Source organism: Talpa europaea (assembly GCF_964194135.1).
Source record: "Talpa europaea genome assembly, chromosome: X".
Lineage (NCBI taxonomy): Eukaryota > Metazoa > Chordata > Mammalia > Eulipotyphla > Talpidae > Talpa > Talpa europaea.
The window spans coordinates 69,967,037-69,991,611 of record NC_140081.1 but is presented as its reverse complement, the minus strand read 5'-3'; the positions used below and the strand labels follow the sequence as shown (position 1 = coordinate 69,991,611).

The 24,575-nt window shown below is 38.6% G+C and overlaps 2 protein-coding genes across 2 annotated transcripts in view; one reads left to right on the top strand and one right to left on the bottom strand.

Moving 5' to 3' along the window:
- TRPC5 (transient receptor potential cation channel subfamily C member 5) overlaps positions 1-24,575 on the top strand; it is a gene marked incomplete at its 3' end in the record, with an annotated part of 124,951 nt that overhangs the window by 34,479 nt on the left and 65,897 nt on the right. The window lies entirely within an intron of this gene.
- TRPC5OS (TRPC5 opposite strand) lies at positions 5,415-5,738 on the bottom strand (the record flags this gene model as incomplete). Its single annotated transcript, XM_084258784.1, has 1 exon — positions 5,415-5,738. One exon carries the CDS (start codon positions 5,736-5,738, stop codon positions 5,415-5,417), a length of 324 nt encoding a protein of 107 aa, XP_084114910.1.

Below are 24,575 nucleotides of genomic sequence, written 5' to 3'. Positions count from 1 at the left end.
CAATATTTTGTCTACCTAGTCCATGTCATATGAACAACTGTGTTAAACTAAAAAGTACTTCTTGATATGCTTTCACATTTTTCTAGAGTCTTTAAGATGAAATTGTGATTAGAGGTAAAGAGTTCAGTGGTTTTCTTTACCTTGTTAAAATTCAGTTCTGTTTTTCAGAAGTATAAATGGAGATCACTTTCAAATATTCTTTATTACCCTAAAAATATGTGACATTTGAGACCTATGGATAGTTGTAGCTCTCAATACAAATAACTCCCAAATAACTTCAGGAATTAGGAGTTATTTTTTCTATTTTTAGGTTTTTCGGTTGGCTGGTTGGGTGGTTGGTTTGTAAGCTAAGGGTTTTATATAAGCAGAAGAAAAATAGGTTTTAAATGTGGACTTGGAAGGATAGGGGCCTTGAAAAAAATAAGAAGTACATGCAAGAGGAAATGGCTATCTACTTCCAATCTCTAAAGTTATCAATACAAGAACACAATAGTCAGCTTTGATGTCAAAAAAGAATTTGTAAAAATCTAGTTGGATAATAGTGATTTGATAATGTTTAGCGTTACCTAACACCTTCAGTAATAAATCTTAGTCTTACATGGAATATAACTACTCCTAACAGAACTCAAGCAGACTCCCCCAAAAAATTAAACTTCGTTTAAATTAAAAAAACAAGCTCAGAAGAATGAAACAATAGCTGATTCTCAACTATAACTTTGACATGGCACTTGAATCTCTTAGAAAGCAATTATAAAGCTATTCTAAAATCTTTATATGTCACATAGACTTTCAGGTATTGTCATAGATACATCTTTCAGATATTCCTAAAGTCTTGATTTCATATAGTATCCCATTGTCACACATATATCAAAGATTTTGAAAACTGTATCATTTTACATGTTCCTTATTCCCACTGGAAGTTGACATAAAGATTATTACAACTCCCATTTTGCAAGCAAGGTTTGTATATCAGAGATAAATTCAGGATTATAGGACAAATCCAGAACTCCAGACTCCTGGTTCAGTACGCACTCTGAATATACTCCACCTGCTGTTGTCTGGCGTACCTTTTTTTTTTTTTTTAAAAAAAAAAAAAAGATTTATTTATGCATGTAAGAACTGGGGTACAGGCCAGAGGTGTGTGTGTGGGGGGGAGAGGATTCACCAGAGACAGAGTGGGAAACAGAACAGGCAGATTGACGAAATATACTGCTGAGGGGAGCAGCGGGCAGTCAGGAGAGGTCTGCTGCACCATGTGGGTTAGCTCCCTGCCAGGGATCAAACTTGTGCTGCAGTGGCTGCGGATAGCTTCATAGGTTGCGTCTTAACCCCTTGCACCACCAGGGAGGCCCCTGTAGACTGGGCTTCTTTCATGTTGGTGTAGTAGCCTCCAAATTCACCACCAGGTAATTTAAAAACCACAAGTTTTGGATTTGGAAATAAAAGTTTATTAGTTATAAACTGTTAAAACATATAACAATAAAATGGTGTGGATCAATAGCTAATAAAGGTTCTAGTCAATGAATAACTGGCAGAAATCATCATATATAAGGATATAACTATATGGTCACAACTTCCCACACACTTTACCAAAGCATACAGGGATACAAACTTGTGCTTCCTGATTCAGTGCCACCTCCTAGACCATCTACCTTTATTTTCAACATTTAAGTCTGACTCAAAATGATGAGCCTGTCTCCTTCTCTATCACACCATGTCATACAAGATTCACTTTGGTGTTGGTCTCAAGAAGATCCACAAAAAGACTAGTTTGGATAAAGAACTAGCCACTCTCTCCTCTCTCCTGGAAGAGGGATGCAGAACTCTAATCAAAGTATCCAATCAGTAGACTGCCAAGTTAATTGCTATATCTGTCTAATTAGGTATTTAAGTACATGACTTGTATCAATTCCACCCAGTTATTTCTACATTATCAACAAAATCTCAACAATTTTTATGACATCTCTAAAATCAACAACTTAGGGCTGGCTAATTTACAAATGAGAAAAAGTGACTTGGTTCATAAACCTCCTTAGGAACTAACTATACTATATTGTAATAAAGGAACTAACTCTTTACTATAAACAGCTATAGTACTCTTGACAACTAATTATTTTTCTGCTCTCTCCTGAAAATACCTTCCCTACTAGTTTATGCTCCTATATATTTTCTTACTTCCTACACTTATTTCTTATCGCTACTAATTTTACCTCTAATTATTTCTTAGAGTATATATACTTAATAAAACCCCAATCCATTACTTGCAGCAGGGTTACATCTTAACAATTCTTAAACACATATGATTATACAATCAAAGCAAACATTGCAATATTTTTTATCTAATCTTGAGGCGCCATTATGGAACAATCTTTCCAGGTGACCTACGAGGTCACCTAAGGGCTATGATAACCATTAGTCATTCTATAGGCTGGTTTGAGTCTTAACTTGTTTCATGGTCTGTCTGGAGTAATCACAGATTTTACTTGCTGCATTTTGATGACCTGCTTGAATTAGAATGGTTGCTTGTGTTCTCTCATTAGTGCTAAGTTTTAACAAGCTCACACTTATCTATTGTGAAATTGTTATAAAGTTTACATTCCAGAATTCCACTTAGAGGAATAGCTACCATTCAGTATCTATTGCATCCAAGGAACTCCAGATCTGCTTATTTACATCTAAATTACTCACCAAGTAGAATCTGTGGTGGAATCATGGCCTCTCATTTCCTCATCATGTTTAAGCACTGTGGAACTTTCTCATACTAGTATGTTTGAGTAACTCCCTAAGTTCCAATTTTCAAAAGGGTCAATGATAGTTTTTCTTCATCCAGCAGTCTCTCAAAGTTATGCTAAACAAACTTATCCCGAAAGTCAGTGGCAAAACTGACTCCTGATACTACTTATCCAAATAAGACCTAGTTATATAGTCCATTATTTCCCCCCTTTACCTTTAAATGAGGGCATGTAGCCCTCATTTAGTATTACATGCAGCATCTGTCACATTGGTTAGCTCAGAGGTCAACTTTATTAAATGCCTTTTTAATTCCTTTGACTATAACATGCTTTAGGACTCTATAGTTGTCCCCCCTTATCCATGGAGAATACATTCCAAGGCCCTCAGTGGATGCCTGAAACCACAGACAATCCTGAACCCTATATACTGTATTTTTCCTACACATACATACCTATGATAAAATCTGATTTATAAATTAGGCACATTAATAACAATAAAATGGAATGACTATAACTATCTTATAATAAAAACTATGTGAATGTGCACTCATGTGCACTCTCTTTTTCTCTGTCAATGTACGTTTGGGCACAGCTGACCACAGGTTGGCGGGGGTGGGGGGGGTTGTTGTATATGAATCGGTGGAGTTTGGTTTCTACCAGTGTAGATTGACTTCTGCATGTCATTTCTTCACAATTAGCATATATGACTTTATCCAATGGTACACTTTTAGGTCTTTGCCTAGTTGCTGTTCATGTCATAAGATGCAAAAGCCATTTTCTAGGAAGACTATAGTTTCCATGGGCTTGACTGAAGGATAGCTATTTTTCCAAATGGAAACGATGGTACTATATGACACAGAATTAGTATGATCAGTGAATTTTTGACCCATTTCCTTGGTCCCTGTCTATTTGAGTGTGGGATTCCCCCAACTATTGCATTTTCCCCTTCTCGTATCTGTAGACTTGTTAGTGTTAAAGACCAGCCCACATTTTAAGTTCACTATTTTCCCCTTATCTCTATAGTTAAGATTTCTATCAAGGTTACAACAGGTTCATTATAATAAGCCTATCAATTATTCTCTATAACTTAGCTAAAACCAAGAAAAAATACCTTATGAACTACTTGTGGACAATCATCTCTAAGCCTATGCCTTAAGTGTTTAACTTTCCATTGGTGACTAGTCCTAGTCAGGCTTTGTCCAGCCTTTCCGATACTAGTACTTTTCTCTTGTTGTTATTTAGTATAATTTATCATTTCCACTTAGGGAACAATATTATAGAGTAGCTGCACTGTAGGTAAGCATGTGGGTGAACAGCCCTGCATTGGAACCGCTTGACCTCAGCTTTTTCAAAGGTTTTCTCTGGCAAAAGTTATCTGAAAACCTGTTTGCAGTTTTCTTATCTAGTAGATGTTGCCTTTTCAGAAGTATTTCCCCTATTCAGCTGTAACAGCGTGTGGTTGACACAGTCTCTCATAAAGTCATTAAATCTCTCATAAGGCATTACATCTTCTCCAATAAAAGTGCCTCAATATTGTTCTGTTAATGTGAACATATTCACTATACAGATTTCCCACATTATCTGAAAGTAGACTTTTCCTATATAATTTTTCATAAATCAAAATGGCATAAAGCAAAGCAGCAATTACAATTTATATAGAAAAAAGTTTGAGTGTTCCCAGACCCCCAAAAAATAACCTACCAAATACCACACACTACCTACAATAACAGAAACATTAGTAAAAGCAAGAATGATACAAATATACAGCCTGTATGTTGTTTCAAATGGCAAGATTCATCTCTCTTTATGACTGAGTAATGATTACCAAAGAGAAAGGTTGGGGGAATGGGGCAGAAGGAGTCAACTGGTTTTTGGTGGATGGTGACTAGACATCTGGTGTTGAGCATGGTATTGCTGTGGTAAGAACTGTACACTTAAAACTTATACTGTGTGGCAAATTAATATTACCTCAGATTTTTTAAAAAGAAATATAAAAAAGAAATATATAAATAAAAGAAATATAAGATTTTTTAAAAAAGAAATATATACAGCCTATATAACATAGTTCCCAGGGAAGAAGTTTGGTGCCCCCACCCTTGCTGCTAGGGTATGCATTGCTTTTAGAATAGCTGCTGCAAAACCAATACTAAATGCTACTTTTGCTTTTTGCCTTTTATCATAAAAGCAAAAATATATTTCAGATTTCTTTTGGCTAGCAAAAACAGTTACTAATGTAAGTCTTTTTTGAAAAAAGAAGTGGGATAACATGAATCTATGAAAATTGGGGAAATACCTAAAATACATCTTGGAGAATACTCCTCTTTTAGTTTCTACTCATTGTAGAACAGTGAAATTGGGTCCCAAGATATCATAGAGTTCAACAGGTCTTTATTCCTCAGTTAGGTGTAGAATTTTTCTTTGTAATTGTTTGCACAGGAATCATAGCAGGAAAAGTATAGGCAAAGGAAGAACCACGTGACTAAGTCAGAGCTTTTAAATGAAATCAAAAGAAGAGAATAAGCTCTACTGGAAGTATAGCAAATACTACTACTTCTATGTAGTGTTAGTAATGAAAATGGGCAGAACTAGGAGAAAACTCATGTCTAATATGCAGAAAAATCAGAATATGTGTAAAACAGAGAACTGATCAATTCTCACATGCTGGTGAGGGCAAACTAGGTCTTATCCACTTCTTAACTCATTGTTCATACCAGAGAGTACATCTTCATATAATTCTTCTATGTCTAACATGGCTTCATCTATATCAAAGATTAGATCTTCATCTGCTCTTGGTGTAAGTATTGATTCTAAGTCTAAGAAATCAGCAAGATCTGGTAATGCTTCCTCGGGAGGACTTGCTTCTATCTGTTCTGCTCTATCATTCTGCTCTACATAAGAAACTCGTTCTTGCGAAATCAATGGTAAAAGCTCTTCAGCTATTCTTATTAACTGAGATATACAATCAACAAGTCCACCAACTATTACAGGGATTGACACAGACTCCATCCCTCGTTGCTCTTCTCAGTAGATAAAAGTTGCCGCAAATGGGTTCTTGATGACAACGGAGCTTGTGAAGTTGGTAATAGTTCTGTGGTTGGCTTGGTCGAGAAATTGGGCTATTGATATGCTTATGATGGTGGTCAAGTACAGAGTGATACCAATGATCCAACAACACTTTTTGATATTGCTGAACCTCCCACAACGTTTATATATGAAAATCTTGTTTGTACTTGTAGTGAACTGTTATAATGACCATCAGATTGTCACAGCCAAGAGAAAACAGCAAAGCAGATCTAATAATAGAAAAGAGAAATATAAAGATTAGTATCCTTCAGTCTTTATCCATCCTACCGGTTGAAAGGATAGCCCCAGCTACCATTCTTCTTTTTTGATGATCTTATGAGGATATTTTACTCATACTCATTTTCCTTTACAATTCTCATGGTCTTTCTTCTTAGACATTTTAAGAACATAGGAAATTTAAGAACATTTAAGACAATTTAAGAACACAGTGAGCATAGGTAGTTTGTCCATCTTTTTTGAACATGTCTACTGAAGATTCATTCACTCAGTCTCTTTCAATTATCTTTCTTAGCTTTCTGCCTTGGCACCATTTATATTTGATGTTTCAAAATTATTTCTGTGTTCTTAATAATCCATTCATTCATGTTTTCAATTGTGCCTGCATCCTGGGGAATTTAGGGTAAATGAAAGACCCACATCTTCTTTTTTCAAATGTTGAACAACTTCTGTGATAAAATTGGTTTCGTGATCATTTTCTATGGCTCCCAATATTCCATATTTGGAATCCAGTTCCTCCAACTTTATCTAAAGCAAGGGTCATAATTACGCTCACCTGCATGTCTGGTATACTCTGCAAACCTTCTTACTGAGTAAACTTATACTTCCATAAGGCAATATTCTTATTAAAAAATCTAGGTATTCGCCAATATAATCTGTCATATTTGTCTGCTTTACCACCCACCACCCCCTTAAAAATGAGTTTACTGAGATTGCAAGTTTTTAGTAATTTGATATATCTCATATTGGTTATTCATTTGTTTTATAGTTGTATTTTTCAGCCTTTCTCCTCTGTTCACCTAGGACATTCATAGTCATATATGCCTCAAGGTTTCACATGGCAATTCTACAACCTTAAACTGAACTAACAAGGGAGATGAGTTGGGAATTGGAGTCCCCAAAAGTGCAGAGTCTATATTAGTTTTGGGGGTCAGACTGTCTTCTCTTTTATTCTACATAGATTATTCTTTCTGTCCTGGTGAGCTAGTACATGTCTTATATGAATTGCTAAATTCCTTTCATTGATTTCTTTTTTTTAAATTTTCTCATAATTTATATTTTTTATTTATATCTTTTACAGCATTGTGTATTTTGTAAAATTCCTACCACCAGTTCACCTGTGAACTTTCACCATAGTCCCTTGTGCTCTTCTCTCCCGATTTCTTTTATCTCATTTCCCCACATTGATTTGCCTGCAATAGTCTAGTCAGTAATTTTCCATCTATTAAAGTATGTATCTCTAGTACATGACTGATAAATATAGATAGATAGATAGATAGACAGACAGACAGATAGATAGATACATTTGGCTACCAGTCCTGCAAATTTGACTGATTTCCTCTCTCCAGCCTCAGTCAAGCTTTTCTTAGCAGGAAGTATTAGGAATCAGCCATCCATCTCACTCCTTTAGGATGCTGCCAAATTGATTATTGCCATGTTCCCAGCAGTTCTGACCACAGTGGAGCCCAGCAAGCCATAGCTAATCGTACTCCTTAGGCCTTTATTGGAGTACAGAAAAAATCATTAGCCAAATGGTCTGTGATTTCACATGGAGCTTGCTGGTCTCCACAGGGCCTGGGTTGACCCACTCAGTTATATACCATCTCTGCTTAGCATAAGTCTTGTCAGACCACACATTTTTGGCATTCAAAATCCTGACAATAGACATGGAGTTTGCCCTGATAAGTCACAATCATGATGACCTGAAGGCATGATTTTGGTTGAAGGCAATGGTTCAGCTGAAATAAGGGAAAATAGGTACTAGAGGCATAATACTTTATTAACTCAAAGGAGAACTGCTTTTTGATTAGAGAAAAAACAGTCTGGTGGAAGGAAATAAAGAAAATAAATCATGACAGGAATTTGGCATTAATGTAGAGCATAAATCATCTCATCACAGTGGAAAGAGAGAAGAAAGGTTGTGTGTTGCATATTACTAGAGAGCACCATCACATTTTTCAAAGAAAGCAATAACCTACTGTGATGGCCACAATCCAAAGGCACACAAATGTTGACAGGAGCACACTCACAAAAAAAAAAACCTATTTAACTCTGGCTTCCCTTTCACCTATTTTCCCCCTCAGCTTCTCTGTCTCCCTCTAGGATACTTTTACTCCTCCTCTTGGTTGATATGAATTTCATTCTGTTTTTTTCTATATGTCTCCATTCCTGATATCTTTTTTACCATCTCTCTCTAAATCTAAAAATTTAGAAATGAACAATACACGTTTACCAAAGTAATAGTATATTCATAGTTTTATATTATACAATCTGAACATAAAAAGCAGAGAGGAAGAGCATTTCATATTTTGCTCTTATAAAGACAAGTTAATACTTATGCAACCCTTGATTTCTTTTTTTGATCACTTGGTCACCTATGAGGAGAAAAATTGCTGACCTAGCCTTAACCCTTTTGACCACTGTGTCAGCGAATCTACAAATCATCTTGGAACCTAGGAGCTGGGAAGTGCAGGGAGGGCAGAAAGGTTATTAAGAAACTGCTAAGTACTGTAGAAAGAGTAATAAGAAAGAGTAAGGATCTAGCACTAGCTTATTCCAGTTATGGTCATTTCCAAAGCACCCAACCCCTAACACCTTAGTTTGCTTAAAGGAGTATTTTATATCATTTATACCTAACCCCAAATCAATTTAAGGGCCTTATTATTAGCTAATCCATTTGCCTGCATTCCTTTTCCCCCAGAACAAAAAATGGCTTCTTATCATTCTGGTCTCAGATTAAATATCATCTCCTCAGATTTCTGATCCTCCAACCTGAAAAAGTCCTGAAAGCATTCCTTTCTCATTATGTATACAGTGCATTTTTGCATTATGGTATACCTATAATTACCTCATTATTTTCTTATTTGTTTTCTGTCTCCCACCTTACCCCCACATACATAATATAGACTAAAATGATTCATATTTCACTATCTTATAAAGACAAGTTATTACTTACGCGATCCTTGATTTCTTTTTTCGATCACTTGGTCACAGGTTAGGAAATCTGTCTATGTTGTTTTCTGCTGTATGCCCAAGTCACAAAAGAGAGGGTGCCACACGATAGGTAATCAGTTAGTGTGACTGAATAAAGAAAGGAGGGAAGGAGGAAGGAAGGAGCAACTTTTAACTTTTTCCTTCAGTAAATATTATCAATTTTCAATCATGCATGAGATGACAGGGGTATAGAAAGGTAAACCAACTCATCAAAACACACAGTTAATAAAATAAACAAGCAAGCCAGACTTGAAAAAATAGTCACAAATACATATTTGACAAAGAACTTGTAACCAGAATATGTAAGTTCAGTCATCAATAATAAAAAGACAGGACCTCCCTGGTGGCACAAAGGGTTAAGCACTACACTGTGAAGCAAACCACTGCTTCTGCAGCACGAGTTCGACGCCTGGCTGGCCAGGGAGAAACCCACATGGCAAGGCAGACCTCTCCTGTCTCGCCCGCTGCTCCCCTCAGCAGTGTATTTCAGTCAATCAGCCTGTTCTGTTCTCCACTCTGTCTCTGGTGAATTCTCTCACCCCCCACTTCTCTGGCCTGTACCCCAGCTCTTGTATGCAAAAATAAATAAATCTTTTTTTAAAATAATAAAAAGACAACCCAATGTAAAAATGGATAAAAGTATTCAACAGACATTTTACCAATGAAGAAAAATGAATAGCTAATAAGAATATTCAATTTGAAAGTCTCATTGAATATGAAAACATATTCAACATCAGTATTCATCACAGAAAGCAAATTAACATTACAACATACTCACTAAACTAGCTAAAAGTTAGACTGACAACACCAAATGTTGACAAATATGTAGAGCAATCAGAATTCTCACCTATTGCTGGAGGGAATGTAAAATGGTATGCTTTCTTTGAAAATGTTTGGCAAGCTCTCATAAAACTAAGCATAACTAAGTATACACCTATGTATGTCTCAGCAATTCCACTCTAAAATTTTTTATCCAAGAGAAATGAAAGTTAACAAAAATAATTTACAATGGCTATTAAAAAAGATTATGTAACTGACACACTTTGGAAATAGAAGTATCGAAAACGAGAATGATTATAAGCAGATTTATGCACAATAGCCACAGAAAGTGGGAAAAGTACAGGTGTCAATCAAAAAATAGATAAACTGGTGTAGTCATACAGTGTGATATTAAATAGCAATAAAAGGAAAGCCACTTCTTATAAGGTCAGCATGGGTAGATATAAAAAACATTACAATCAGTGAAAGAAGTCAAATCCAAAAGAATATATACTATATAACTCCATTCATAAGCAATTCTAGAAAATGCAAAATAATCTATAGTGGAAAAAATTTAAATAACAATTGCATCTAGAGGAGTGGGAACTGATTGGGAAAAGGAATATGAGAACTTTCTAGGGTCATGGTAATGATCATATTTCAGACAGTTTGGCACTGCAAAGGAGTATGCATTTGTGAAAAGTCATTAAATGACACCAGAGATTTGTATACTTTGCTATACATAAATTTTACTCCCCCCAATGTAACCAAACTTAATCTCTAGTGTCAAGAAATATATATCAGATGAGATGAGATGTCCATAAACAAGTTTTCTCATAAATGTTCACATTTGTGGAAGACCTACTATAAGTCAAGCACTATGAAACGCACTTTTCTTATATTAGTATATTTGATCCTCACAATAACCCTGTAAGGCTCAGAGAAATTAAGTAGCTTGTGCATGGTTATATGGTAAGTAGAGGTGTACAACCAGCTCCAACTCCTAAACTATTATGCCAGAGAGCACAAATTCAGATGTGTACACGAGAAAAATTACCTTACTTGGGCCAGAGCTGACATCTCATTCTCAGGAGGAATAGAACTGAAACTGATCATCTCATTAGCTGAAATTCCAAGTTGATTGTGACGTCTATGGCAGAGAGATCCCTATTGTTGGCTGTGCGAGTTGTGTTCATTTTATCTCCCCTTCAACCTAACTGGCCCTAAGACTCATGAACTACTCACCTGTGATAGAGTCGAGGATGAGTCAAGATTTTGCCTCCTAAACCTTTTCCAGACTTATGCTTTCAAACTGGAAGTAAATGCCCCGGTCGCAAGAGATAGGTTGAAATATATCCGTGAGCTGTGGAAACAAGGACAAGACGAATTAAAATTTCTGAGAACAAAGGGCCCTTTCCTAAGTGAGGTGGCTCTTTTCTTCACTGGACATTCACTAACTCTGAAGTCACCCAAATGGAAGCCAGGGTTCGGCCCCAGGGCGGAGCGGGGGGACTTTACTAAGGAAAAGTAGACATCCGCTTCCCTTTTTTATTTTTTAAAAGTTTTATCGAAGTAACCTTTGTTTAACGCACTGTACATGATTTAGGGATCTACAGGTACACACATCCTGAGGTGCAGAGCACCACACTGCCCCAACACCAAAGCACCCCATAAGCGTCCTTTGTTCTCATCCCATCCCCACCCCCTCTAAGTGTGTTGATTTGCCTTCAGATTTCTAGGATTTGTTCTGGTTTCATCCTGTTTCCTTATCTTCTACTGAGAGCAGAATGGAGTGCAAATCTGAAGCCCAGCCCAAAGGGCTAGGCTAGTTCTCTCACCTGCAGTTGGCCGAGTTCTAGGCTGGCTCCACACAAAGGGCTTTAGTCACAGTCTCGCGGTACTTCGGAGAGCCACTCGCCAGAGGGAGGGGCTGCCAGGCGCGCTACCGGGTTCTTCCTCCAATAGCCACCTAGGTTTTGAAGTTGGAAGAGGTGGGGAGGCTGATGAGTTAGGAAATCCAAAACCATCCTCAAAGGGCGCTTAAGACAAAGAGGTTTTACAGGGTGGGAAGAGCACGAGGGACCACAGTGATCGTTCACGGGTGAATGGGTGGTGGGACTTTCACGGGGACTATAACCGAGAAGAAAATGCATACTTTGTACAAAAATTAAAATTATATTAAAAATCTATAAAATTTAAAAAACAAAGTGGTGGACCTCCCTGGTGGCGCAGCGGGTTGAGCGCAGCGCTGTGAAGCTGTCCGCAGCCTCTGCGGCGCTGGTTCATTCCCCGCCAGCCAAGGAGATTCCCACATGGCGCGCAGACCTCTCCTGCCTTGCTCACTGCTCCCCTCAGCAGTGTCTTCGGTCCATCTGCCGGTTCTGTTCCCCGCTCTGGCTCTGGTGAATCCTTTCACCCTCTCGCGCATCTGGCCTGTACCCCAGTTCTTGTATAAATAAATAAATAAAAATAAATCTTAAAAAAAAATTAGAACTTCCATATATCAGAGGTTATTTTAAGAGGGTGAAAAGATCAACCACTGACTGGGAGAAAATATTCATAATACATATATATATAAAGTATTTGTATTCCAGCATATACGTATTTTTTTAAGATTATTTATACAAGAGCTGGGGTACAAGCCAGAGGTGTGGGGGGTGAGAGGATTCACCAGAGACAGAGCGGGGAGCAGAACAGGCAGACTGACTGAAATACACTGCTGAGGGGAGCATAGGCGAGAGAGGAGAGGTCTGCCACGCCATGTGCGTTGCTCCTAGGCCCGCCAGGATCCAACCAGCGTCACAGAGGCTGCGGGCAGCTTCACAGCGCTGCGCTCAACCGCCTGCGCCACCAGGGGAAGCCCTATAAACATATATTTTTAAACTGTTTCAAATTGATAAGAAAAAAACAAACAACCCAATTTTTAAAAACAGAAAAAAAAATTGAAGGGCATTTCTCAGAAAAGAAAACCAAATGGCCTACAAGCATATAAACAGGTGCTCACCACTGTCACTCTTCAGGACAACGCAAATTAAAACTACAATGAGAGGGCCTCCCCGGTGGCACAGCGGTTGAGCGCTGGGCTGCAAAGGTACCCGTAAGCCTCTGCAGCGCCGGTTCGATCCCCGGCCGCTGGCGAGGGTCCCACTTGGCGCGCAGACCTCTCCTGCCGCCCGCTGCTCCCCTCAGCAGTGTCCTTCGGTCCTTCTGCCTGCTCTGCTCCCCGCTCTGGCTCTGGTGGATTCTCTCACCCTCCCGCGCTTCTGACTGTACCCAGTGCTTGTATAAATAAATAATTAAATAAATCTTAAAAAAAACTACAATGAGAGACACAAAACTCCACCAAAATAGCTAAAATAGGAAAAACGGACACTATCAAGCATTAAGAAGGACACGGAACCACTGAAACTTACTAGTAGTAAAAGTGTTAACTAGTAAAACTATCTTGGAAAACTATTTGACAATATCCTCTAAAACAAAACGTACGACAATCGCACGACCCTGCAATTCTACTCCTAATTATATAACCAAAATAAAAGAGTACGAATCTCCACAAAAAATTCATTAGCAAGAATGTTGAAAGAAATGAGATACATAAAAGTACATATCCCTTTATAGGAAATTTAAGAACAGGCAAACAAATCCGTTAGATCAGAAGTGAACACACTGATTATCCTCTAGGTGGCGCTTATGACTGGGAAGGGATATGAGGAAGCCTTCTTGGGTATCAGAGATGAATTTCCTGTGTCTTAATGTCATGTTCTAAAAAATCATTCATCTGTATCTTTAAAAAGTGTGCGCTTCACCATATGTACGCTCTCTCTCAAAAAAATGGTTTTATTTTTCTTTTGGGGTCTTCTTCCTATAAAACCAGTAAGGCTAGCAAATGAGTGATGAGAGTCTTGCCGGGGCTCAGAAAGCAGCCTGTCATCACAGCCAGTGAAAATGGAATGAATGCTGAAGAGTCAGACAGGGGTCCCTATGGCGCTTCATGGAAATGCTAAGTAAAGCACGATTCTCATAGCTGGCTGGAGTTGTAAATTGAGGTCAGATGAGATAACCCACATCTTACAAGTAGCTCAGAAAGATAGCTAGGGCAGAAACCATGCTAGCCATCTGACAACTAGAATCTGTAACCCCGTAAGTTTGTATTAATCTCACTCTTACGACATTTTTGTCCTCACAACTGATCAAAACCACCACTTTCCTTGCAGCTAATAGTCCTACGCTGCTCCTCTGTGATGTTCATAACTGACCAACTAGCAATCAGTTACTAACAGTGGGATGGAAAAGGAGCAAATCCTCTGGGTCTGTTTAGTCAATAAACGTCTCTGTTTCAGGCAAGGTAAAGTAGTTCACAGCCAACGGGAACTGAGGCTGTTACATGGGATGGATTAAAATTGTGCCTTTGGAGAGTACAGAGGCCAATTTCTTATTTACAAACTAATTTTTAGTGCTCCCTTCTCCAGTGCAACAGTACCATTCGGATACATGCATTCAATAAAGATTTCTTTAAAAAAAAAATCCCAGTTATTACTTCTCATTGCCATCCCCACACCTAAGAAAAACACCAAGATGTTGTTGAGTCTCATCAGCTCTTTGCAGATTTTTGTGATCAGTCCTTTATCATTAACATGGATGGCGCTGGAAGGGATCATGCTCAGCGAAATAAGCCAAAAAGAAAAAGAAAAATACCGGATGGTCTCACTCATAGCAGGAATCTAGAAAACTTAAATAAGGGACCAGGAAAAAGAATAACTATAAGAAAGTGAAAATCAAAATCAACAAAAAACTATGAACCAGAGACACTTTTAGGGGGGCGGGGGCGGGAGGGGAGGGATTGGGGCCAGAATGGGGGTGCTGCAATTGTATGGGGAATATAAAAATAAAATTTATTATTTAAAAAAAAAAAAGAAAGAAAAACACCAAGATGTCCTTGTCCCCAAAGGGAAAATTTTATCATTTTAACATAGGAGCTGAGCTGCCTGGGTGGCTAAAATGGATAAAACAACTTGATTTACTATTTAAACCTTTTTTTTTTATTTTAAAAGCTACAACCTTTGCCTTAAAAAGAAAAGTCTGTGCACTAAGGCATTTCCCTGTTATAGGGTCTGACATTTAAAATTCCCATGAACCATCTTTAATTTATCAAGAAAGAAGGAAAAGACTTGTGCAGCTGTGGAGCTAAACATGGCTCTTTCTTGAAAATACATGAAATATTCAAAACATAAAGTGGAATAAGGGGGGGGTATGGTCAATTTTAACCGAATTTTAGGGCCTCCCCGGTGGCGCAGCAGGTTGAGTGCAGCGCTGTGAAGCTGTCCGCAGCCTCCGCGGCGCCGGTTCAATTCCAGGCCAGCCAGGGAGATGTCCGCACAGCACAACAGACCTCTCCTGTCTTGCCCGCTGCTCCCCTCAGCAGTGTATTTCGGTCCCTCTGCCTGTTCTGCTCCCTGCTCTGTCTCTGGTGGATTCTCTACCCCCTCCCGTGCCTCTAGCCTGTACCCCAGTGCTTGAATAAATAAATAAATCTTAAAAAATAAATAAATAAACGAATTTTACTGATTTCCTTTCCTCTTCCTCCAAATTTGTTCACCGCTACAGAGAAAATCACAGATTCTTACTTCCTGTCAGGAAACAAAAAATTTAGTCATGGGAGAAAAACAACCATGTTTGAAGCTATATCTCTTGGTTATTTTCTTAGACAGACAAATCGTTTCCTCAAAACAGTATTCAAACATGAGGAAAGCCAGCATCTTGGTTGTTGTGAGACGCCCACAGGCCCTCGAAAAGCCTGGAAATAACTATAATAATTCTAGAAATACTCTTGATTTTAAATGTTGCCAGTGCTGAGGACAGGTTCAAAAATATAGGAAATAAAAATAACTTGGAGGTAACATGAGAAAGCACTCTATTCCCAAGTTTTCCCTCATATGTCTGAAGTGGAAAAAAATTGTTTTTGTTTGTATATTTTCTTTGGAAGAGTCATTAAAAAGATGATGGTGGTTGTAAGGGCAGGATCTCGTGTCAAACAGACATGTATTTAAATTCAACTTTCCCACTTAACTGGAAAGTTGCTAACTACTTTTTGTCTCTGTTTCCTGAGCTGTAAAATATATAGATAATCACAGTTGTGAGAATTTCATGAGTTAATATATGCAGCAAGTCTAGAATGGTGCCTGGTATATAGTAAGGGCTTAATAAATACTAGCTAATATAATTATTGTGGAGAAATTCTGGGCCCTAAAAAACAGTATGTGATACATCTTAAGAACTGACTAGAGACCCCTGAAAGGTAGGAGGGGAGACAACTACAGGCATAACAGAAACTAGAAGTACCAGAGATACAATTCATTTCATAGTTGGAAACGTGGTTTTCAACTTGAATAGATGTGAGGGAGCACTACTGTCTTGTGGCTCTAGTTCATGCATAATCCTTTCAGGAGACCTAAGGCCAATCTGGTTAGAGAATCCTTGGGGACTGGTGGATCGTCCTAGCTTAACTCCTCACATCTGAAGCGTTTGCTCACTCTGCATCTGAGTTCTGGCAGACTTCTCTGTACTTCAGGCTGCTCATTGCCTTTTTCTGAAATACTCTGCCAGTTGTGTGGAGCAGGCCCTCTACTTGGGAATATGGCGATGAACGTTTCAAAGCTTTAAATAGTTATTCCTAAGAAACATTTACTTGGAAAGTAATTGGCAAGGCCACTGAGACAAGATAATAAAAGTGATAATAAAAGTGTGTCTAGCATGCCTTCACCTGAACCAGCCCAGATGTTTAGACATTCCTATGTGAATCATTTGGGAGCTTGATACAAATATCTTTGCATACCTTTTATCCTTTCTGATCCTTACCTGTATTCAGTACTGAGTTTCAAGAATACCCCTCTGAAATTTCACAAGAGCAAGACTAACCGCCAGTGGTGGCCTCCTCTGTTTCTGTGATAAATGCCAGCTTGCCAAGAGAGAATGGATTCTTTTTTACCATCTGGAAAGATCAGAGGTCATATACAGTTCTTACCTTCATCAGGAATGTGCTTACTGCCTATCCAGCAATGGAAGAATCTTTCTGTTTTAGTGATCTCAAAATAAGATTCTATAACCTCCTGTGGTAACTCATTCCTGCGTTTGATAATTTCCTCCTTCTGCTAATTACATCCTCAAGTAGCTTCACATACATAAACGTATCTAGTCATTACAACAATCCCAGACAGCAAAGTTTACTCCTGTTATACAACTGAGGCAGTGAAGACCCATAGGGGATAAATGACTTGCTGAGATTACACAGCTGTTTAGTTACAAAAACGAGTAAAACAAGAGTAAGGAACTAACTCTTCTCTCTTGGCCCTCTATGTAGGCTCCTACACTGGGGTCTGCCTACTGATGCTTTGGGAACCACCAAATGTCCACAGAGTAAAAAGCTGTATAGAGAATCCAGCAAGAACACAATACAGCCATGCTGGGTGGCTTGCCAAGTGGATTGCAGGGCACCGGTCCCCTTAAGGACAGACGTTTCTTTGTCCTCATCCTTACACACTATTGTTCACAGAGTACAACTATAGTTAGAATGCTTTAATAAAAAGAAATAATACAAAAAAACCCTAAATGAACATTAAAATCACCTTAAGACCATATACTGATGCATGAAAATAAAAAATAAGAATACTTGGCCCCTTTTTCTAACATCTCCACTTTTTTTTTTGTTTTGTTTTTAAATATCTTTTTTTTTAAGATTTATTTATTTGTTTATACAAGCACTGGGTACAGTCAGAAGTGCAGGAGGGTGAGAGAATTCACCAGAGCCAGAGTGGGGAGCAGAGCAGGCAGAAGGACCGAAGTACACTGCTGAGGGGAGCAGCAGGCGGCAGGAGAGGTCTGCGCGCCATGTGGGACCCTCCTCCGGTGGCCGGGGATCCAGCTGGCGCTGCAGAGGCTGCGGGCAGCTTCGCAACCCAGTGCTCAACCACTGCACCACCGGGAAGGCCCCTGTTTTTTGTTGTTGTTTTTTTTTTTTTTTTTTTTTTTTGCCAGAGACGAGGGACTTTATTATTCATGGCAAAACAGTAGCAAGTGTATCATCATAGGCATATTGGTTTCCCAACTCCCAAAACTGCATGACATAGGAACCTGGTGGAATAGACATGCACATACAATGGGATCTTTTCTAGAAGAAAAAATTCCTGAGTTTAGGTAACACACCACTTTTTTTTTTCACACTAGCAATGAGCAATTTTTTACCAAGATATTTCTTAGTTTTATTATTTTTTATTTTTTAATTAATATTTTCTCTTATATAATTCTTACATCACATCTCCATTTTTGACCTCTGAAATAGATACAATAAATTGGAGGAAATGAGGCAGGAAAAACTTTCCTAAGATCCTACAAAGAAAACTGGTTTTCTCTAGGGCATGAATTTATTGTTTTCTTCTGAAAATTTCATAACTCTCTTTCTCAAGGTACCTAAAGAGGCCAAAGGTTAGCATTTAAACACGGGTAAAGAGCGAATCCCATTGCCTACAACCGTGGCGTTCAGATAAGCACACCAGGGTCGCAGCTTGGTCCTCTGGCAAGAAACCTCCCAACACCAGCGCCGCATGCTGCTCAAGTGAAAGTCTGGATAGGCTTGCCCTTATAGAATTCCTTACAGGTTTTTCTTTTTAATATTTGCTACAAGCTTAGAAACCTCAAGGAAGGTGTGCTTCACTAGAACAAAATCTTTCTCATTTCTTGTGTCTGATATCATCAGGTTAAATATTTATGTTTTTAAATGCACTTTGAATTAAATATGACTACACCACCCCTCTTGCCCCCTTGTAAAAGTCACTAGTAACAGCGACACTACCAAATCCCATGGTCAAGTCCCAGTCCTCATCTTACTTGTTTCATAATCAGCATTCGAAATGGTTGATCATTCCCCAAATCAACTTTTTCGTCTATAGTCACTTCCTTGGTGATCTCATACAGGCTGCAAATAACACCTATAGGAGATGACTCCCAAATTTATTTAGCTGGCTCAGGCCTTTGTCCAAAATCTCATACTTGTATGTCTCATTACCTTCTCATTGATTTCTGATTTCTAAAACCCAACATATCCAAAGCTGGATCCTTGGTCTTCCTGTCAAAACCTACTACCCCTATACTTTCCCCAGCTCAGTAGATGGCAACTTTAGCTTTCTAACTACTCACACTAAATACATCTCAAGTTTATCTTTGACCCTTTTCTTTTTCCATAAACCACAACCAATATATATCCTGTTAGCTTTGCCTTCAAGAAATATCCAAAATCAAATAACTTGTCATTGTGCGTCACTATCATTCACCTCTCAACTTGATTATTTCAAGGCTTCCTAATAGGATTCCCTTTGCCTCACTCCAGTCTCTTCTCAAACAAAAGCTCAGTGATTCCCTTTACAATGCAAGTCAGGTTGTGTCACACCTCCTTTAGGCTCTGCATTTCTTTCAGTGTAAAACCCAGTTCCTTATAATGGCTGATGTGGTCCTTCATGATATAATCTGTAACTTGGTCTTCTACTTCTCTTCCCCTCATTCTGTACCAGCCTCCCAAACTTGCCAGGCACATTTTCTCTCTAAGAGCTTTGCAGTGGCTGTTTCTTCTGCCTGGAATGTTTTTTATTTTGATTCTGAATGGCTAAATTCCTCATCCCTTTTGCTTACATCTCACCTTCTCACTGAAAGCTGTGCTTATGATCCACTTCCTCCCAACCTTACACTCCTGAGTCTTCCTTATTCTGCTCTACTTTTTTTTGTTTCTTCTTTTTTAGTACTTACTGCTTTTTGTATATATTATATAGTTAACTTATTTATTATTTTTTTGATGGCTCCCTTCTCTAAAGTAAGCTCTGTAAAGGCAGTGATCTCTATTTTGTTCAAGCATAGAACTGTGTCTAGCACATGGTGGGTACTCAATAAGTATTTCTTGAATGAATAATAGGTCCAGTAATTCCTTACATTTTAAAAGCACTTTATAATTTTTCTACTTTTCTACTTTTTCTCATGGTTTCACATAGTATCTCACTGTATTATAATCATAATTAGCATATAATATGGGTCGGACAATATAGAGTCATTTAGAGAGAATAAGTCATTCAAAGAAGCAAAATAATCTACTGAAAGTCACATGGTTGGAATGTGGATGAACCAGGAATCTAGTTATGTACTCTCTTCTCCTGCCTTCTAACATTATTCTGCAAAGCCCCCATGCCCTCAAGGGAAGAAAGACCTCCCAAATTCTCTATTAGTACAGAGACATGCCCTGCTGCTGCCATTAGCCTAATGCCTCGAAGCCAGTGTCTCACCAGCTCACGGGAATACACACACATGAAGTCATCTGAAGACTGAATTTATATAGGGAATCGCCATGTGAATGTCAGAGAAAATGATGCCATTCCCAAATGGCACTCTCTCCAAGAAAGCAACATTTGAATACACCAGCTGCTCCATGGAATATATCATTTGTTTCTTCATAAGCAGCTCAGTCTTCCTCTTGCACTGCACATTAAACCAAACAGTTATGCAAAACAATTTAACAGTACAGAGGGGGAAATTATAGTCCAAGAAGACATCTGCTACTGAATGTGCATCCTAGTGGCCTCTTCCACCATGCCACCATTTAAGCCACTAGCTGCCAAGGTTAAAAGCTCACCCCCACTACCACTGCCACACAAGAAAAGTGGTGATTGTCCCTTTAAATCTACCACCATAGAAGAAGCTGGTGTTTACTTGGCAGGGGGAAGCAGAATACTTCATATTTGACATATTGTTCTCATTGGCATCCAATCCAGAAGCTGATGTATTCTGTAAGGGTGGCAATTGTTTTGTCCTCAGGATAACATAGTGGAAGATACAACTATATTTACATACAGGCTTTTTAACAGAGATGCCTGTCACCCCTAGTAAGCTCACAGGAGGTGACAGAAATTGCATAGCTGGGAAAAGACCTGCCAAGTCTTCACTTCCTTCTGGCAGCTCAGTCAGTATCAGAGATGGAGGAGGTCTTGGTCACTTTTCTGGGTCTCCAAAATGTCTTTATCACAAGAATGTCCCTGGTAACACTCCCAAGAATTAACTAAATAGACCAGTTTGTCTTGAGTGTCCTTAGCCTTTAATCATAATAAATCAAGTGTCTGAGGTTTGACTCTACTACCAAGTCAGCTCTGCTGTCAGGCTCAACAAACATCCCCAAATGAAACAGCAAGCATCATTTCAATAAATGAACCTCAGGCTGAAAACAGAAGTGTCAACACAAGCACAATATACCAAATGCTTCATGGACTTCAGATAATAGATGCACACAAACATCACTGAGCGAGAAGACACATATAAGCTTATCCATGCAGGCATGTTCTGTAGTATTTGACACTGGGGAAGTAGGGAGGGTGGGGAAAAGATATTTTTAGGGAGGGAAATAGTGGATTTGAAGCCAGAGAAAACCAGGTTCAAATCTAATACATGTTCTCTTACCTTGAGCAGATCACTTAAGCTCACTATGACTCGTTTTCCTGATCTGAAAATAGGATAATGATAATACTTTAAGCAAGCATTACTTTTGTGATGTAGACAAGTGTTAATTATGGGGGTTGAAAAATAAGAGTGTGACTTTTGAATTCAAACATACATTTAAATTCTACCTCTGACACTAACTGTATAGCATTGAGGAAAGCTCTTATTCTCTCTAAGGCTGAGTTTATTCACCTGTATACTGAGGATAATGATGACACCTACTCAAATGGATGCTATAATAATCAAATGAAATAATGTTCAAAATGTGTTTAAAGAAGGTGTAGTATATACACACAATGCAATACTACCCAGTTATAAAAAGAAATGAAATTTTGTCATTTGCCACAACATGGATGGAACTAGAGGGCTTACACTATGTCAAATAAGTCAGAAGGACTTTACAGGATCATTTTACCCATATATGGACTATAAAGAAACAAAATGAGGAACAAATCTAAACCAAAATTAAGTCTGGAAATATGACTGCATAATTGAAGGAGGGAAGGTGAAGTGGGGAAATAAATGGATGAGGGGACCCAATTGCCTGTGGTGGAGGATTGTGGGTGCTTTGGTTATTGGCATAATAGCTCTGAAGAGGTGTGCACCTAGTCCCCTAAATCATATAGTGCAATAAGCCAATGTTGCCCTAATAAAAATAAATGTTACTGAACAAAAAATAAATGTGTTTTGTAAATCATAAACTGCAAGGCACAGAAAAGTTTTCTTTAAAAGGCCTTGACTGGAGTGACCAGAATCTGCTCTGTCAGGGACCAAAAGATTTTCTAGGACTTTCAGGACTCCATATAGAAAGTCTTTGGCAAATTGCACTTAGTTGGTGACCGTGGTCTTGACTAGCCCTAAACAAAATCAAGGGCCTAAATAGGTCTTAGTTGGAATGACTAGGCCTTAACTAGACTTAGTCTCTGGCTTCACCTTCACTACACTTTGATGAAGCATTAACTAGATATGGGCACTGACTAAACCTTAACTACACTCTGACTAGGACATAACTAAGTTTAACCGCTTCTAAGCTTTAACTGGGCTAGATAGGCCTTAACTGGATCCTAAATAAGGTTACACCTTAAAAGAGACTCTGAGTATGCCTTCTCCAGACTTAGTCTTGGCTGGGCCTTAGTTATACTCTTACTAGATGTTAGCCAAGATCAGTCCCTGGGTAAGTTAAATGGGCTCTGACAAGGATTGAATTAGACTTAGACCTGGCTAAACAAGGATTATTAGGCCTTAGTCTTAGACCATGGCTAGGCCTTAACTAGAGTCTGACCAAGCTTTCACTAGATTAGGACCTGACTAGACCTTAACTAGGCCCAGGCCCAGGCCTTAACTGACTAAGTCTTCTCTAGACTTAGACCCCAGATAAGCCTTAGCTATGATTTGATTAGTTTTTAAACATACTTAGTTCATGGCTAAAACTTATCTGGGATCTAAATAGACCTTACATAGAATTAGCCCCTGACGCTAGACCTTAACTGAACTAACCAGGCCTTACCTAGGCTTAGGGTCTTTCCAGCCTTTTACCAGACTCTGACTATGCCTTCTTTGGTTTTAGGGCACTGCTGGACCTAAACTAGACTCTGACAAGATCTTCACTAGTCTTTGGCACTGGTTAGGGCTTAACTGGGTTCCAGCTAGGTCTAAACTATTTTAGACTCTCACAAGGCCTTAACTGGGTAAGCATTGACTAAGCCCAAGCTAAATCTTAACTAAGCCTGACTAGGTCTTAACTAGCCTGATAAAACCTTAACTGGATTTTGGACATGAATAGGCCTTAAATAAGTTATCTAGGCCTTAATTGTCCTAACTGACCCTTAACTAGTCTCAGCTATTTCTTATATTTTAACTAGACTCTTGGGTACTGATTAGAACTTCACTAGGTGTAGCCCCTGACTAAGCCTTAACTGGATTCTGACTGTGCCTTAATTGGGAGATATGAAAATCTGTGACAGTCCTCCAAGAGTGTGGCATAAGCAGGGGGCTGAAAAGAAAGAAATAATAATAATTGTATAAAACCTCTGCACTATGACCATGTTCATGGGGAAAAATAAAAATGGACCCTTCATGGGGACTCTTTTGTAGTAAATAATTGAGAAGGGGTGAAAATAGCCAAATGTTCATGACTATCCAATGCAACAAAACTTCTGTGAGTATTTATTTATAGTAATCCCTGGGGGTAGTAGGAATGATAATGCTTAATAGTTCACCTTCTGGGAAAAAGAAAAATATCGGATGGTTTCACTCATAGGAGGAATGTAGGGGAACCAAATAATGGATCGGGGGAAAAAAATAGCAACAACAACAATAATAATAGTAATAAACAAAATTAGCAGGCAACCATAAATCAGAGACATTCTGCAAGGGAGGGACCAAAACAAGGGGAGAAGAGCACAAGGGACTATGGTGATGGTTCATAGGTGAACTGGTGGTGGGAGTTTTACAGGAACTACACAATGATGTAAAATATATAAATTAAAAAAATAAATTTCAAAAGATAAATGAAAATAGTTCACCTTCTGGCAACAAAATAGCTAATTCTTTCATGTAAACGAGCTATCTATAGCAAGCAAAAATAAAATTTAGTCTCTTGGAAGCAAAACACTAGGCGGCTCCCTCTGATTTATTCTCCCTGATCCAATGGTAGGAGGGAGTTAACGAACAGGGACAGTCAGGGGAATTCCAGGTGAGAACAGAAAACAAACCTGCTTCAAGGCCAAGGAATTCCCAAGATAGTTCAGGGCTTCCAACCATCACTCAGTTAAATCTAGGAAGATGCCAATTGGTTTGCCTCCCTCCTTCTTATCCCCTCCTCAAGGTGATATAGAAGCAATTAATAATACTATAGGGAACGACTCTTCTGTGATACCTAGACTCTCTAGGTAGGTGTAGTATAATCTTTGGTGTCTTCTATCCTTCCGTAAGATCCTGCAGAGACGAATTATACCCTTCACTCAAAGCCTGCTGGCAAGCTAAGTATAGCTAATGACCTCCAATATCCACAGAGATGGAAAATGGCTTCATCGTTTGATTTGTCAATGCCACAGAATTCAGAAATTCAATTTCACACAATTAATGTCAGACTGTCTATTCTAATAGTTCTTTAATTATTTTCCAGAATGTTATTTACCTTCTGAACTAGAAAGAATATGGTAATTAAAAGAAATCTCACTGTATGAGGAAGAAAATAGGTTTTCTAGCTTCTCCCTTCTGCTCCTACCTCTACCATCACCACCACCACCACCTCATCATCCTGGA